The 15,284-nt window shown below is 54.8% G+C and overlaps 1 protein-coding gene across 1 annotated transcript in view; it reads right to left on the bottom strand.

Moving 5' to 3' along the window:
* DSCAML1 (DS cell adhesion molecule like 1) overlaps positions 1 to 15,284 on the bottom strand; it is a 430,778-nt gene that overhangs the window by 72,820 nt on the left and 342,674 nt on the right. The window contains exons 9-11 of the mRNA XM_027765686.1: positions 14,827 to 15,105; positions 14,019 to 14,138; positions 12,753 to 12,929 (exon numbers count right to left, since the gene is read on the bottom strand). Of these exons, the coding sequence (XP_027621487.1) occupies positions 12,753 to 12,929; positions 14,019 to 14,138; positions 14,827 to 15,105 (576 nt within the window). The remainder of the gene's footprint in view (positions 1 to 12,752; positions 12,930 to 14,018; positions 14,139 to 14,826; positions 15,106 to 15,284) is intronic.

Genomic DNA, 15,284 nt, shown 5'->3' with positions numbered 1-15,284 from the left:
GGTAACGCCGCCCCCCCCCGGGCGCTGCGGGCCCCCCCCCCCCCCCCCCCCGCGTGATTCTCACTCGTAGTCTGAGGGATGGTCTGCAGGGCTGCACGGCTCCTCTTCCACCTCCTATTCTAATGTGCATCTTCAGGTCATTTTCCTGTCTCAGCTGGACAACCCCAAAGCCAACAGGATGACAAGCGGGGCAGTGAAGTCATGGTGCTCTTTACCATCCCCAAGAAAGGGACCTCGCTATTAGAGGAAGTCCTTCTGAAAGTCTAACTGAAATCTCCCCAACAGTCTCATTGAGCTTTCTGCTAAAAAAAAGATTGCCTCGGGGATGCTAAAATGCTTTTCCTCTTCCTTTTTTTTTTTTTTTTTAGGTTTTTGCCACAGAGCACATGTGCTCACTAGAGAGAGACAGACAGAGAGACAGAGAGAGGGAAAGTGAGAAATCATGCACCAGGGGAATGGCCACGAGCAATTCCTTCTCCTCCGCTCTCCTTTGGGATTTGGGACATGCACGTACATATGCCTGGTCATTTTCTTTTTAAAATATTTATTTAACTTATCATGATTTGTTTGCTATAGGGAACATACACTCACCAGAGAGAGACAGAGTGAGAGAGAGGGAAAATGAGAAAGCAAGCTGCCAAGTCCAAGACTCTAACTGGTCAGCCATGTGGGAGTCCAGCACCTTAACCACAATGCCACCTGGTGGTCCCTAAAATGACTTTCTTGATGCCCTCTTCTCTGCTTTCTGGAAGAGGTTTTCCAAGGGGCGGCAGGTACCTTGTGGCCTCTTGAGAGCTTTGCAGACCCACTTTGACAGAGGAGAAGGGAGACTCCTCTACTGGGAGGCGCTCAGCTCCTTTTGTTTCTGAAAGGATTATGTGCACCCAGGAGAGGTGAGTGGGCCCCTCCTTCCCCCAGCCCAGCCCACTCCCCTTCTCTCTCCCCAAAGGCTTGTGTCTCTGTTTCTTGTTAACAAGCTCCTGACAAGAACAGGATCCCTGTTTGGCAGTGTGAGATAAGCCGCCACAAAGGGGCATTGTTGGCACGTGGGGTGGTGGGCCAGGGGCGGGTGGCTGCAGCCCCAGGTTTCCTCTAGGAAAGACTGGGGAGTGGGGGTGCCTTCTGGTGCCTGCTTTGTTTTTTCCTTCTTAAAGAGCCAGGGCCATGGCGTTGTTAATTTGATTGCACCCACTTCGGCTTCTTGTCTCCCCTGATTAGCCAAGCTCCACCTGAAGCATGAGATTAATTCAAATTGCATGGAAGCAATCAGCCTCAACTCTGAGAGCCAGTGGGCTGTGCCCGAGGAGCTGGGGGCCCGCTTGGCTGTCCACTGCCCGAGTATTCGAGAGCAGAAATGGCAGGACCGGCATGTGTGTGTGAGGGGCCTGGGGCAGCGGTCACGGAGCTGCGGGACCTTGGAGCGCTGCTTCTGCTGCACGATGCACCCCGCTGAGACCCTCAGACTTGCCCAGCTAGAAAATGGGAGCAGTCACTTCCTCTCCTGGCTCCCCGCCAAGGAGTGCGAGAGCAGGAGGAGGCGTATTCTCAGATGAGGATGGGCATCTCGTTTCCTCCCTGCCTCTGGTCCTCTGCTTGCCTGAGAGCGCTGGAAAACTGATAGTTGTAATAATAACTCACGTTTGTTGAGTGCTTATTCTGTGCATGCGCCATGGTTAATGCTTTACATGAATGATCTCATTAAATCCCCTTCCCTGCAAGCCCTAGGATGTGAGCAGTATTTTTGCTCCCATTTTTTTTTTTTTAAGAGAGAGATTTTTGCTATAGTGTGTGTGCACTTGCTGGAGAGACAGAAAGAAAGTGAGAAATCACCCCCCAGGGGGAATGGCCATGCCACAATCCCTTCTTTTCCATTATCTTCCTGAGGCTTGGGACATGCACACACATGCCCCTGGTATGAGTTTCAAGCTGCCTGGTCTGGGATTTGAACTGCGGTTTGCCATGTGGGAGTCCAGTGCCTTAATCACTATGCCACCCGCTGGCACCTTTTACATTCATTTTAGAGAAATGACTCTGGACATCGGAATACTTTCAGAAACAGAAGGAGACAGTACCATCATCCTTTGGTCACTTGGAAGGCACTTCTGGGTCGCCACTCTGAATACCCTAAGCCTGCGGTCAGCAAGCGTTTGCGGTCAAGGGCCAAATAGTAAATAACTATTTTAGGCTCTGCAGCCAAAGGTCTTCCGCAAACGACTCAGCTCTGTGTTGTGCCTCGAGAGCAGCCACAGACAATAGGACATAAAGAATGGGAGTGGCTGGGTCCCAGCAACACTGGCAGCGGGCCAGGTTTGGCCCGGGGCCCAATCTGCTGACCCCTGTCCTGAAGTCTTGTGCCAAGAGACACTGGGATTATAGATTCTTGACTCACGGGGGGTTTGGCCAGGAGACTATTTACATTCAGGCAGGCAGTTGTAGGATGCCAGAAAAAAGAGCATTCGTCTTCCGGATTCTGGAAAGCGTGGTGCCTCCAGTGACAACTCTGGGCATGGAGATCGTTGTGGGTTGAGCTGTGTCACCCAGAAAAAGACATTCATGTCCTAACCACCAGTACCTGGGAGTGTGACTTAATTGGGGAGAGGGTCTTTGCAGATGTCATCTGATGATGTCATACTGAAATAAGGGAGCTCTTTTTTATGTTTTGTAAGCGAGAGTCTCAGCGCAGTGCAACCTTTCTGCCTAAGCCTCCCGGCGGGGCAGGGGTGTGATTTACTCTTGCCTATTACTGTCTCCGACCTCGACACTGTGCTGGGCACATGGGGCTGCTCAGGATATGGGCACCGTTTGGCTGCTCCAGCAATGTATTCAGCCCCTACCATTTAGGGAAGCTTTGATCGTAATCGGGGGAGCAGTTCTGAGCACCCCACTTAGGGCAGGCTGTGGAGGCACTGCTTAGTTCTCCGTCTACACTTTTCTGTCTAAGTTGAGCTGCCCAGTGAAAACCTTGACACTCTTTTCTTTTCTTTTCAGGTTTTTGCCATAGGGTGAGTGTGCTCACCAGAGACAGAGAATGAGCAAAAGTGAAGAATCACACCCCCAGGGGGGCATGGCCACACCACAATCCCTTCTCCTTTCTCCTCTCAGGATTTTGGACATGCACACATGTGTGACTGAGTGATTTTTATACCACGGGGTCAGGGACTAGAACTGTGGTCGGCCACAAGTGACTCCAGAGCCTTAACCACCACATTACCTGCTGGCTCCACCTTGACTCTCATTTGTCTTGAGGTGTTTGCTGGCACCTCCACCTTGGTGGACATGTAAGAGACTCACTGTTTTGTTATTCATCTGGTCTGCCCTGAAGGGTGCCCTGGAGCCCAGACCCATCTAGAAGCTCCTCAGTGCTGTGGTCACGGGGATGGCCAGGGTGAGCTTTATGCCATCCTGGCCTAACCCCTCTAAGGAGCTAAGGGCCAGCTGAGACCCTGGGACAGGCACATTTAGACTGGGAGTGGAGATCATATGAGCAGGTTCATCCCTCCTTCCCCTCCCATAAAACCTCCCGTGCTGGCCAGGGAAGGGGACCCGGTTGCCATGGTGATGAGAGGAAGCGGGGCCAGGTGGGGGATTGTTCCACATGGAAGACACGCTATTCTACCTGGAAACTTTGTCCAAGGCTAGTCTGGGGCTAGTCTGGGAGGTGTCCAGGATGGTTCTGATGCTACGGCACAACTTGATGTCAGTAGGTTTCCCACGTCCCATTTGGGGTGGCAGGGGCCGGGCATGTTTTGATGCCGTCTTCAAGTGGCAATGGCTCCTGACACGCCTGGGTTTCCCACGGTTCAGACTTGTCTATCCCTCTTGGAACCACCAAGGGCTTTGGCTTCTGGAAGGTAGGAGCCCTTGCCCCAGGTCTCCACTGGTGGAGCAGTCCTCTTGTGGAGCTCTGCCAGCACTGTTGGGGTGAGGGACACGGGTGCAGGGCTGCGGCCCATCGAACAGAGGAGCAAACTGAGTTCCAGGAGAGGAAGCGATAGGCCACAGCCAACCCAGGACATAGTGAGGACACTGAGAGAAGAGGACTCCCTAAATGCATGACTCGTTCTGGCCTCCTTGGGCCCTGCAGAAGGTGCAGGGGCCTAGAGCTGGCCCAGGCTCAGGGCGCTTTGCTGGCTCCTCGTCCCTCTGAGGAGGGGGCGTCGTGGGGAGCTCACGAGAGGATGTGGCCCGCCCTCCCCCAGCCGCTGTTTGATGAAGCAGAAGACAAAGTGTCTCTCCTTACTCTATGAAGTCTGAAAATCAATAAGGCCAAAGAGCCAGCTGGATAATCATTGCCATGGAAATCATCGCAATGCCTTGTTCCCTCCTCCCCCTCCCTCCCTTTCTCTCTCCTTCACCAGACACAGGGGAGGCCGCGTCAAAGCCTGCAGAGGAGACCCCCTGGCTTGGCGCAGGCCGGAGTGGGGCCCTCCCAGCCACCTCGAGGCTGGGCAGGTGAGGCTGACGCATGATCGTGACTGGATTGGGAGAGCTGGGAATTCCCTGGGTACCTGGAATGTGGTCTAGAAAGGGAGCCACTGGTTCTGGGGGCTATTTCCTTTGCTCACAGACTCCTCTCCTGTGGAAGGCACAGGGCCCCAGGTACCCACGTCTAAGGAAGGGGTTGTTTCTGCCTGAAAGGGCGTTTCCCTTGGACGAATCTGAGATTCAGACCATCTCACGTCATTAGACACAGTCACATTTCCAAGGTTCTGCATCCTGACCTCTGTACCAACCGCCAGCCACGGCAGGTGACCTGGTTTAGCCAGGCCCAGGGGCTCCCTCCACCCCCAACCTTATGGAGTTTGGCTCCGTGCTTCCCCCTCCTGACTCTGTGACTCTGTGGCGGGGTGTGTGCTCATTGAGGCCACTTGACTCTCCCTTTAATTGGTCTGACATTTTGCTAAACAAACAAATCAAACCTCAAACCAAACAAAGAGCCCTTCCCAGTTTAATTGGCCATGGGCTTTGTCTGCGGCCCAGTCACTGGAGCCCTCACAAAGTGGGGGTGCATCTGGAGACGTCACAGGACCTGTCTGTACCAGGGGGCAGGCCGAGTCCCAGGAGGCCTTGCTACACCCTTCCCCTCCCATAAAACCTCCCGTGCTGGCCAGGGAAGGGGACCCGGTTGCCATGGTGATGAGAGGAAGCGGGGCCAGGTGGGGGATTGTTCCACATGGAAGACACGCTATTCTACCTGGAAACTTTGTCCAAGGCTAGTCTGGGGCTAGTCTGGGAGGTGTCCAGGATGGTTCTGATGCTACGGCACAACTTGATGTCAGTAGGTTTCCCACGTCCCATTTGGGGTGGCAGGGGCCGGGCATGTTTTGATGCCGTCTTCAAGTGGCAATGGCTCCTGACACGCCTGGGTTTCCCACGGTTCAGACTTGTCTATCCCTCTTGGAACCACCAAGGGCTTTGGCTTCTGGAAGGTAGGAGCCCTTGCCCCAGGTCTCCACTGGTGGAGCAGTCCTCTTGTGGAGCTCTGCCAGCACTGTTGGGGTGAGGGACACGGGTGCAGGGCTGCGGCCCATCGAACAGAGGAGCAAACTGAGTTCCAGGAGAGGAAGCGATAGGCCACAGCCAACCCAGGACATAGTGAGGACACTGAGAGAAGAGGACTCCCTAAATGCATGACTCGTTCTGGCCTCCTTGGGCCCTGCAGAAGGTGCAGGGGCCTAGAGCTGGCCCAGGCTCAGGGCGCTTTGCTGGCTCCTCGTCCCTCTGAGGAGGGGGCGTCGTGGGGAGCTCACGAGAGGATGTGGCCCGCCCTCCCCCAGCCGCTGTTTGATGAAGCAGAAGACAAAGTGTCTCTCCTTACTCTATGAAGTCTGAAAATCAATAAGGCCAAAGAGCCAGCTGGATAATCATTGCCATGGAAATCATCGCAATGCCTTGTTCCCTCCTCCCCCTCCCTCCCTTTCTCTCTCCTTCACCAGACACAGGGGAGGCCGCGTCAAAGCCTGCAGAGGAGACCCCCTGGCTTGGCGCAGGCCGGAGTGGGGCCCTCCCAGCCAAGGCTAGGCTGGGCAGGTGAGGCTGACGCATGATCGTGACTGGATTGGGAGGGCTGGGAATTCCCCCCTGGAATGGAAGGCACAGGGCCCCAGGTACCCACGTCTAAGGAAGGGGTTGTTTCTGCCTGAAAGGTCCCTTGGACCACAGGGCCCCAGGTACCCACGTCTAAGGAAGGGGTTGTTTCTGCCTGAAAGGGCGTTTCCCTTGGACGAATCTGAGATTCAGACCATCTCACGTCATTAGACACAGTCACATTTCCAAGGTTCTGCATCCTGCCCTCTGTACCAACCGCCAGCCACGGCAGGTGACCTGGTTTAGCCAGGCCCAGGGGCTCCCTCCACCCCCAACCTTATGGAGTTTGGCTCCGTGCTTCCCCCTCCTGACTCTGTGACTCTGTGGCGGGGTGTGTGCTCATTGAGGCCACTTGACTCTCCCTTTAATTGGTCTGACATTTTGCTAAACAAACAAATCAAACCTCAAACCAAACAAAGAGCCCTTCCCAGTTTAATTGGCCATGGGCTTTGTCTGCGGCCCAGTCACTGGAGCCCTCACAAAGTGGGGGTGCATCTGGAGACGTCACAGGACCTGTCTGTACCAGGGGGCAGGCCGAGTCCCAGGAGGCCTTGCTACATGGCCCCTGCCACTCGGGGAAGAATTCTCTTTGAAGATGCTTTCTTTTTCCCCCATGTGGCAGTTAGAGGGGGAATTGCCTCCTCCTCCCTTTGGTCATTATCTCTCTCTTTTTAAATATTTTTTTAAAAAGATAAAAGGCAACTCTGTGGACGTGGCATTTTCTTTTGTTAATTACATTTATTTTCAACCAGGTTCTGGGAGGGGGTCTGGTGCTCTGAACAGATCATGCGTGCAGCTAGACCTGCAGCTTGTGTGAGCTGGAGGGGACCTTGGGTTAGTGAGTGACTAGCCTCTAGTTCTGGCCTTTCGTTGTACAGATGGGGAAACTAAGGCCCAGGGAAGGGAAGGGATGGCTCACGGATACAGAGCCAGTGAGTCAGAGCCAGGATTGGCATCCAGACCTCAGATTTTCCGTCTGCACTCTTTCTACCAAGCCATGCATCCACACAGGTACACTCTGGTCTCAGCTGGGACTACACTGTCCAACGACCTTGACCCAGTCTTGAAAGTTCTCTGAAAAAGAGCCTGCCAACCTCACAGGCAGGCCAGGGGGAGAGGTTTGTAAAGTGCTGTATGTGAAGTTGGCAAGGCTGGGCTGTAGGCTCAGGACTCCTGTGCTCAGTCCACCCCAAGACTATGAGGTCAGGGAGCAGTGGGGGGCAGTCAGGCCTGGTCAGTTGCTATAAAGGGTGTTGGAGGACTTGGAAAACCCTGGTCCATTTGAACAAACCCTCAGCTCCCTGGGGCCCTGAGGAGAGCAATTCTCTAAGCACCTGCTCTGGGAATCCTGATCCACTGGACCTTTGGACTCCTGGAACTCTGGCTTGGAGTCTGGTATCAAGAGTCAGTTCTACATGGAGCCAGCAGGTGGTGTAGTGGCTAAGGTTTAGGACTCCCACATAGCCTACTGCAGTTTGAGTCCCGAACCCAGAGGCTTGAAACTCATGCTGGGCACATGTGCGTGTGTGCTCAAAAATCCTGAGAGGAGATTGGAGGAGAAGGAATTGCAGCATAGCCATGCACCCTAGGGGGTGATTTTTCACTTTTTCTGTTTCTCTGGTGAGCACCCTATAGCAAAAAATCTCTCTCTCTCTAATAATAATAATAATAATAATAATAATAATAGAGTCAATTCTACATAGAAAGAGAACACTGAACTTCCAAAGCCCACAAGCATCTCATAGTCTTCAAAAACCCTCCTGCCTGCTCTCAGCCCGATGCTATCAGTTGCGGCTCATAGTACAACACTGGGCTTCCCGTCTCTCCAGCCTCACTTGGGCTGGTTCTGCTTCCTGGCATGGCATGACCTTCACCCCATTGGTTCCGCTTGTAGGAGCTCATCCTTGAAGCTCTACGTAGAGACTCTTGTTTTTGAAATGAATGATTGCCAGCAATAACTGGATGTGCATTTCACACCAAGTAGTCTACTAATCCTAAATTCATGATCTCATTTAAACTTTACCAAGGAGAATAACATACAAGCATGTAGAGGAAGACACTGGGCTTACAGCTACCAGGTGGCAGAGCTGGGATTTGAACCCAGGTATCTCTGGTCTAAAGTTCATGCTCTATTTTTTTTTTAGAGATTTTTTTGCTATAGGGTTTGTGCACTTGCCGGAGAGATAGGAAAACATAGAGAAATCTGTTTCTTTGTGAAAGTGAGCCATCATCCCCTGGAGGGATGGCTACTCCACAATCCCTTTTCCTCCATATTGTTGTCAGGATCTTGGGCATGCACGCATATGCGCCCGGCACGAGTTTTAAGCCACCAGGTCTGGGACTCGAACTGCAGTGGATTACATGACAGTGACATAACCATCCATGCCATCTGATGGTCCCTACAGTTCATGCTCTTAATCACAGAGCTTTATTGACATTAGGGAGTGTTCATTGATCGTAAGTTGAGTGATCACTGGAAACAGAGGGACCAGCAGCATTGGGGCTCCTGGTAGAGGCCAACCACAAAGGTCTGACTGGACACTTGAATGGTCTTTTGTTCCCTTTGGTATACAGCAGTCTCCTCTAATCCGTGGTTTCTATTACTCATGGCCAACCACTGCCTAAAAATATTAAATGGAAAATTCCATAAAGAAATGATTCCTAAGCTCTAAATTTCATGCCATTCTGAGTGTTGTTGTAATTGTTTCTATTTTATTGTTAGTTATTGTTGTTAACCTTCCTGTTTCTTAATACACAAATGAGGCTTTGTCTTAGGTCTTTATGCACAGGACTGACAGTGTAGGTAGGGTCAGTACTATACGGGTTCAGGCATCCCCAGGGGATAGAAAGGGTCCCCCATGGGCAAGGGGAGACTGCATTTACTTTCTCTGTGTGGGTAAAGTGGGATGAAGGTCAGTTTACAGAACTCAGCGGCCGGACAAGGTGGAGCGGCATTCACTCAAAAGCGTCCCTGTGTGTTAGGGGCATCAGGCAAGCCCTGGACGAGGCTCTGCAGGTGCCAGGGCTTTCTGTGTGCCTCTGTAGGCTGGCAAGGGAAGTGTGGATGGTGTGGGTGTTTTGGATGGACTGACGGATGGCTAGAAATGGATCCCTGTGATCCCACTGGTGATCCATATGCCCAGGTCCTGAAGGTCCCATCTACCTGTGCCAAGTCCCCACCTCTGAGTGCCCTTTAAGTGAAAACAGAATGGGAGAGTGGAAGAAGGTTGAGGGGGACATGGGAGAAAGGGTAGAACAGGCAGGGGAGAGGACAGAAAGGGAGCTGAGGGCGGGTTCCTGGAACAGCACCCCCTTGCAGAAGCAGATGACAGTAGAATGGAAGCCACTAGATCCAGGACTCGAACTGCAGTTCAAGGAAGGGTCAGGTGCGCCCTGCCTCACCCCCACTCCCACCCAACAGTTCCTCGCAGGCACACCTTGGGGCAGCCGTGTGTAGTCTGGAATGGGCCCTGCTACTGCACAGGGCCGGCCGAGCCTTTAATCCTGGACAGAGGTCCTGGCCCAGCTCAGCTTGCCAAGGCCACCGCCCTGGGTTCTGCCTCCTCCTCTCCTGCTGGCGTCCTGGGGTGTCCTGGGGCCTGCAGGAAGGCTGGGGCAGGTCACTGGGGAGAGCTGGCTGGAATGGAAGGGGTGACAGAGGAAGGGTGTGTAAGAGAGCACAGCGAGAAACTAGCCTGTCTGAGCGGAGATGGGAGGGCAGGAGCCAGGAGCCTGCGGGGAGACAGAGCTGAGAGACTGAGTGACAGGGACAGGCAGTGTGCAGGGGAGGAGCGGCGAGCGGGAAGATGTGACCTGGAGGTGTTGGTGAGAAGAAGCAGATGTAAGAAAGGAGTGTGTGTGGGCCTCACGGGGAGAGAAGCAGGGAGAATGACAAGGGAGGTGACACTGGGACAAGGGGAAGGAGAGGAGGGAAACAGGTCCAGACTGCCTGTGAGTGACTGGGGTGGTAGGATGTGCCCTGTCATTCCCTTGGGAAGAGGGGGCCGGGGGTAACACCTGCGTGGGGTGGGTGGTAGCGGGGGACACGGTATGGCCCTAGGTTTGCAGAATATGCTCTCCCTGAATACCTGAGTGTCTCAGGGCTGCCCCCTGGGCTGTGAACGAGGCTGGCAGCCCTGAGAGAAGTGACTTGCCCGAGGCGTCCTAGGACTTCAGGGACTGTCAACTGAGTGTCCTCACACAGCCTGCCTCCTGTCTGCAGTGTCTCCCCCATCTCTGCGGAGAAGCCACATGCCACAGAGCAGGCAGCCATGCTCATCCCATGGACTCCCCTAACTTAGAGCAAAGACAAAAAACTAAGAGCAGCATGTGGGGAGTGTGGGTTCACCTCTCCGGCTGGTGGCTGGTGGCGGGGAGACGAGGATCACGCAGCAAGGACGTTCCGGAGGTGTCCGTTCTCGCCCGCTCTCCCTCTGCCTCACACAGGCGGAATTAGCAAGGCTCTCCCTGGCTGAGGGATGTAGATTGATTGCCTGGTTTTATTAAGGACAAAGTGCTTTTTGATAGTGTGAGGGAAGCGGCTCCCCGGGGCGGGGATTCCTGCTCGGAGCTCCCCGAGCATCGATCGATCGCCGGGGCTTCCCTGTCTTGCACTGAGCTGAACATGGGCTTGGCAGGCGATAAAGGAGCTGTGGTTCCCCAGGAGGACTCTGGGGAGGCACTGGTGGACCGCACACAGGGAGGGCGCTGCTCTGGCAGCTCTCCCACCTGCGCCCTCAAGGATAATAATCTGAGAACCAGCAGGTGGCGTAATGATTACATCGCTGGACTCCCATGTAGTTAACCGTGGTGTGAGTCCTGAACCCGGTGGCTTAAAACTCACGCCGGGAGTTGTGCATGCCTGCCCAAGTGCATGTATGCCCAAGATTCCGAGAGGAGAATGGAAGAGAAGGGGTTGTGGCATGGCCATTCACCCCGGGGAGTGATTTCTCACTTCCAGTCTTTGTCTTTCTCTGGCGAATGCATGTGCCCTATAGCAAAAATCTCTCTCTCTAAAAAAAAAAAAGAAGAAATTGGAGACTGGACCATGGAGCAGTGGTGCATGGTCTATGAGGCGATGTTAAAGCTGCACGGTAGTTAAGTCATGGCTCCAGGCTCACCTGCCTGGCTCAGGCTCTTACCACTGCCCTTCACGGCCCACGGCCCATTTCCTGACACTGTCCTCCTGACATGAACCCTGGGGACCCATTGTACAGACCCCTAAGAGTGCGAAGTGAGAGGTGCGCGCTCTAGGAAGGCCCCTGGTTCAAGTCTGGAGACCTTCCTGAGTGGGCCAGGTACATGTGCATCCATGGTCTAAGGCAGACTGAAGCCTGAGAATGGATCATGGCATGGAGACCCCATTGGAGGGGTTTCCTCCCTGTCTCTGTCTCTCTCACTCATGGAAGAAATAATAACCTTAAGAAATGGAAAGAATAACAAAACCGAGAACCAGACAGTGGTGCTGTGATACAACAACTGGACCACATGGGAAAGGGCCTGGGTTCACGTCCCTGAGCCTGTCGGGCTGGCCAAGGATGGGGCGGTATCACAGCATGACGACCCTGCTGGGGTGCCTATCTTTCTGTCTCTCAGTCTCCCTGTGTCTTCCTCTCTCATGGAAAGAAATAAACCAGTAAACTTAAAAAGAATAACAAAACTGGTGGCTGAGTCTTTGGGGGCCGGCTACTATCCTGATGGCTTGACACATGTCGTCTGACTCAGCCTGGACACAGAACGTCGCGGGTAAAGTGCTATTACGACTGCGTTTCATGGATCAGGAAAATGAGGTGCCGTCCGGCCGGAGTGTGTTAAAGCTGCACGGTAGTTAAGGCATGGCCCCAGGTTCACCTGCCTGGCTCAGGCTCTTACCACTGCCCTTCACGGCCCACGGCCCATTTCCTGACACTGTCCTCCTGACATGAACCCTGGGGACCCATTGTACAGACCCCTAAGAGTGCGAAGTGAGAGGCACGCCCTCTAGGAAGGTCCTAAGGATAGCAAATCAATGGCGGCCTTCCCAGGCCCAGCCCTGGGGGTTTAGAAGCCACAGATACACACCAAGTTCTGCCGAACTGTGCTGTTAGGTTGGCTCTTTCAAAGCACCCCTTCTCTATTCTCAGCCCTGGGTTACTCAGTGATGAGGTGGGCTGGGAATGGACCTCCAGCAGAGGTGCGGAAACTGGCGTGCAGGGAGGGGAGGTGACCTGGCTAAGGCCACACATCTCATCAGGTACATCTGGACGTGGGACGCAGGATTTCTGACCCTAGGCCTTTCCCCTGCATTGGAGGGCGTCTTCCGTTGCAGGCCGCACACAGGTTGTGCACACGCAGGTGTATATGAAGTAACGGAAACTAACCGAGTATTCAGATCGAGTTGCCAACCCACAGATCGAAGTAAATGGGATTCAAGTGACGCCGGGTGCGACCAGTGCTGAGCATATAGTGACTGAGTGGGGTAGGCAGGGCGGCTCAGAGTGAGCCCTTGTTTTAGACGACGGTGTTTCTGGACGCCCCATCCGAAGGGCCCAGCCCACCTCAGACTAGGGCTCCTTCCTGCCCCCCTTTAGGGACTGTCCAATGGAAACCAAGGTGTAGCAGGGAGAGTGCAGAGCCAGCCTTGGCTGTGGGCAGGGGTGCGGGGAGGCTGCAGGGGAAGGACTCACTCTTGACGGTGAGGAACATGGACTTGCTGATGTCGGTGCCCACGCCGTTGCTGGCCTGGCAGAGGTAGTAGCCGATGTCCTCTTCTAGAACGTGGCGGATCAGCAGCGAGCTGTTGGGCAGGATCTGGATGCGGCCGGTGAGGGGCACTGGATGGTACTGCTGGGGGTTCCCGCTCCCTGCAAGGAGGCAGAGCTTAGGTCCTGGGCCTGTGCTGGGGTGAGCTGGGGTGCCTGGCCTCTGTTCTCTTGCTTGTCTCGGGCCATTCTATAGCTGAGTGGCACCATCCCCAAAGTGGGGAACCCACTCTGCCCTGAGGGGCAGCTGGAAAGACCCTCGTAGAGGTCTGGCCCTGTCCCAGCCCTGAGGCAAGGAGCTGGGGTGGAGGGGGTGGGGGCTTAGCTCAGGGTGGCCAGAGAGCTGAGCCCCCACCCTGCACCAAGTTTCTTGGGGTGAATTACTTGGAGAAGAAGAAATGGTTGTCGTTTCTTTGGTGAGAGATTTTTGCTATAGGCGCATGTGCCTGCCAGAGAGGCAGAAAGCAAGAAATCAGAGGCCAGCCATCCTCCAGGTAGTGCTTTGGGTGCCCCCCCTCCCAGTGTCTCCCCTGGACACGATCCAGGATATAAGGCTTCAATACCAAGTACATCCTTGAGATGAAGCTGAGCTCCAAGAAGGGCCAAGATCCCAGAACAGGCTGGGGAGAAGCAGGGCAGTGACGCTCTGGGGCCCCAGGGTGGGTGGGGAAAGCAATGCACACTGAGCTTGAGGGCTGGAGGTAGGAGGGGGAGGTCGAGTCTACGGGGACAAGAGGAAATTGGGAGTCAGCATGACAGCTGTTTTCAGTCCACAGACCTCTGGGGATGGCTGAGGATAACCTGCAGATCAGGTATAGCCTGAGGTTCCCTTAAAATTCAGAGCTAAGACCCCACCCAGGACTAGGAGCTGCATGTAGGGAATAAGTCCAAGTCTCATCGGAGCACCCTTTTTTCCCTTCCCTGTCCTCCTGGGGATTCTGACTGACCTCCCAGGCACCAGCTCCACCCCTCCTTGCAAATCTGCTGTTCTCCATCCCAGGTCCACCCAGAGTGGCCAGGGGAAGGGGGGAGGAGATAGAGCCCAGAGGGAGGGGCTAGGTGCCACCGAGTGCAAGCCTGAGGCCCTCCTGCACCCCACGGATCTTGGGGCTCCACAGGGAGCTGCTTGCGGGAAGTGGCCAGGTGTGGGCATAGGAAGTGGCCCCTTGAATCCCTGGGGGATGGGCTTACCCTTGGCATGCTTCCACATGACCTTGGGTGGGGGGTAGCCGTCCACCGAGCAGTTGAGCACACCGGCTTTGCCGTAGATGCCATCCTGGTTGTTGGGCTGCACCACAAATCGGGGGGGCACTGTGGAAAGAGGGAGGGTAGGGAGAGACAGATCGTCTCGGTCTCTGACAGGTCTCCCAGGGCTTGGAGCACCGTCCATGCAACGGCAGCTCTGCCTGGATCTTTATCTCGCTGGGACGGCAGCTCCTGGAAGCCGAGATGCAGAGAGCTTTTCCTGAATAATAGGTCGAGAGTTGGGAGCTCTGAGTTCTAATCCTGCTTTTGCCAATGACTGAGCAAGTGTCTTCTCTGCTCAGGGCCTCGACTGTCTGAGCTAGAACATAAGAGGTTTGGACCTCTTGTTTTTCTTTCTTATTTTTTTTTAAAGATAGATTTTTGCTATAGGGCACATACACTCACCAGAGAGACAGACAGAGAGAGAGAGAGAGACAGAAAGTGAGAAATCACCCCTCAGGGGAATGGCCATGCCATTCCTTTCTTTTCTATTTTCTCAGGATTTTGGGCACGCATGTACACGTGCCCAGCATGAGTTTGAAGCTGCTGGGTCCGGGATTTGAACCACGAACAACTGTGGGAGTCCAGGGACATAACCATCATGCCATCTGCTGGTCCCAGGACCTCTTGCTCTTTAAGGGGCCTGCCAGAGCCAGCTTTCCACAGGCCTGTGAGTTAAACTGGAAACCGGGAGACGCCAAGGTAGCCCCAGGCGGGGCTCCCCGGCCCCTCCCCAGCTGGCTGGCCGACTCACCGCGCACGATGAGCTGGCGCTCCCTGCTCACGGTGGCCGCGGCGTTGCTGGCGATGCACGTGTAGTTGCCGTTGTGCTTGAGGGAGACGCTGGAGATCTGCAGGGAGCTCATGAACTCCTTGCTCTCGATGGTCACGCCCGAGCCTGAGATGATCACCTGGCCGTCCTTCCTCCAGGTGATACGGATGGGCATGTCCCCCGAGGACACCACGCAGGGGATGTAGAGCAGCTGGCCGATGGAGGCTGGTGGGAACTCGAAGGGCTGGATCAGAGGGGGCACTGGAAGGCAGCGGGGGATGCCATCAGGTCCTGCCTGCCTCACTGGGGGCTCTGGGGCGCTCTCGACCGTAGAGCAGACCTTGACTAGAACACCGGGGCCTGATGTCTGGTTCTCCCCATCTGCCACAGCTGCCCGGGAGTGCCCGGGTGCCCTGCCGCTGTGGCGCGGCCCTGCCCCC

Source organism: Tupaia chinensis, unplaced genomic scaffold (genome assembly GCF_000334495.1).
Source record: "Tupaia chinensis unplaced genomic scaffold, TupChi_1.0 Scaffold139431_1, whole genome shotgun sequence".
NCBI classification, from domain to species: Eukaryota; Metazoa; Chordata; class Mammalia; order Scandentia; family Tupaiidae; genus Tupaia; species Tupaia belangeri.
The sequence above is the reverse complement of the archived record's forward strand: the minus strand, read 5'-3'. Positions and strand labels throughout refer to the sequence as shown.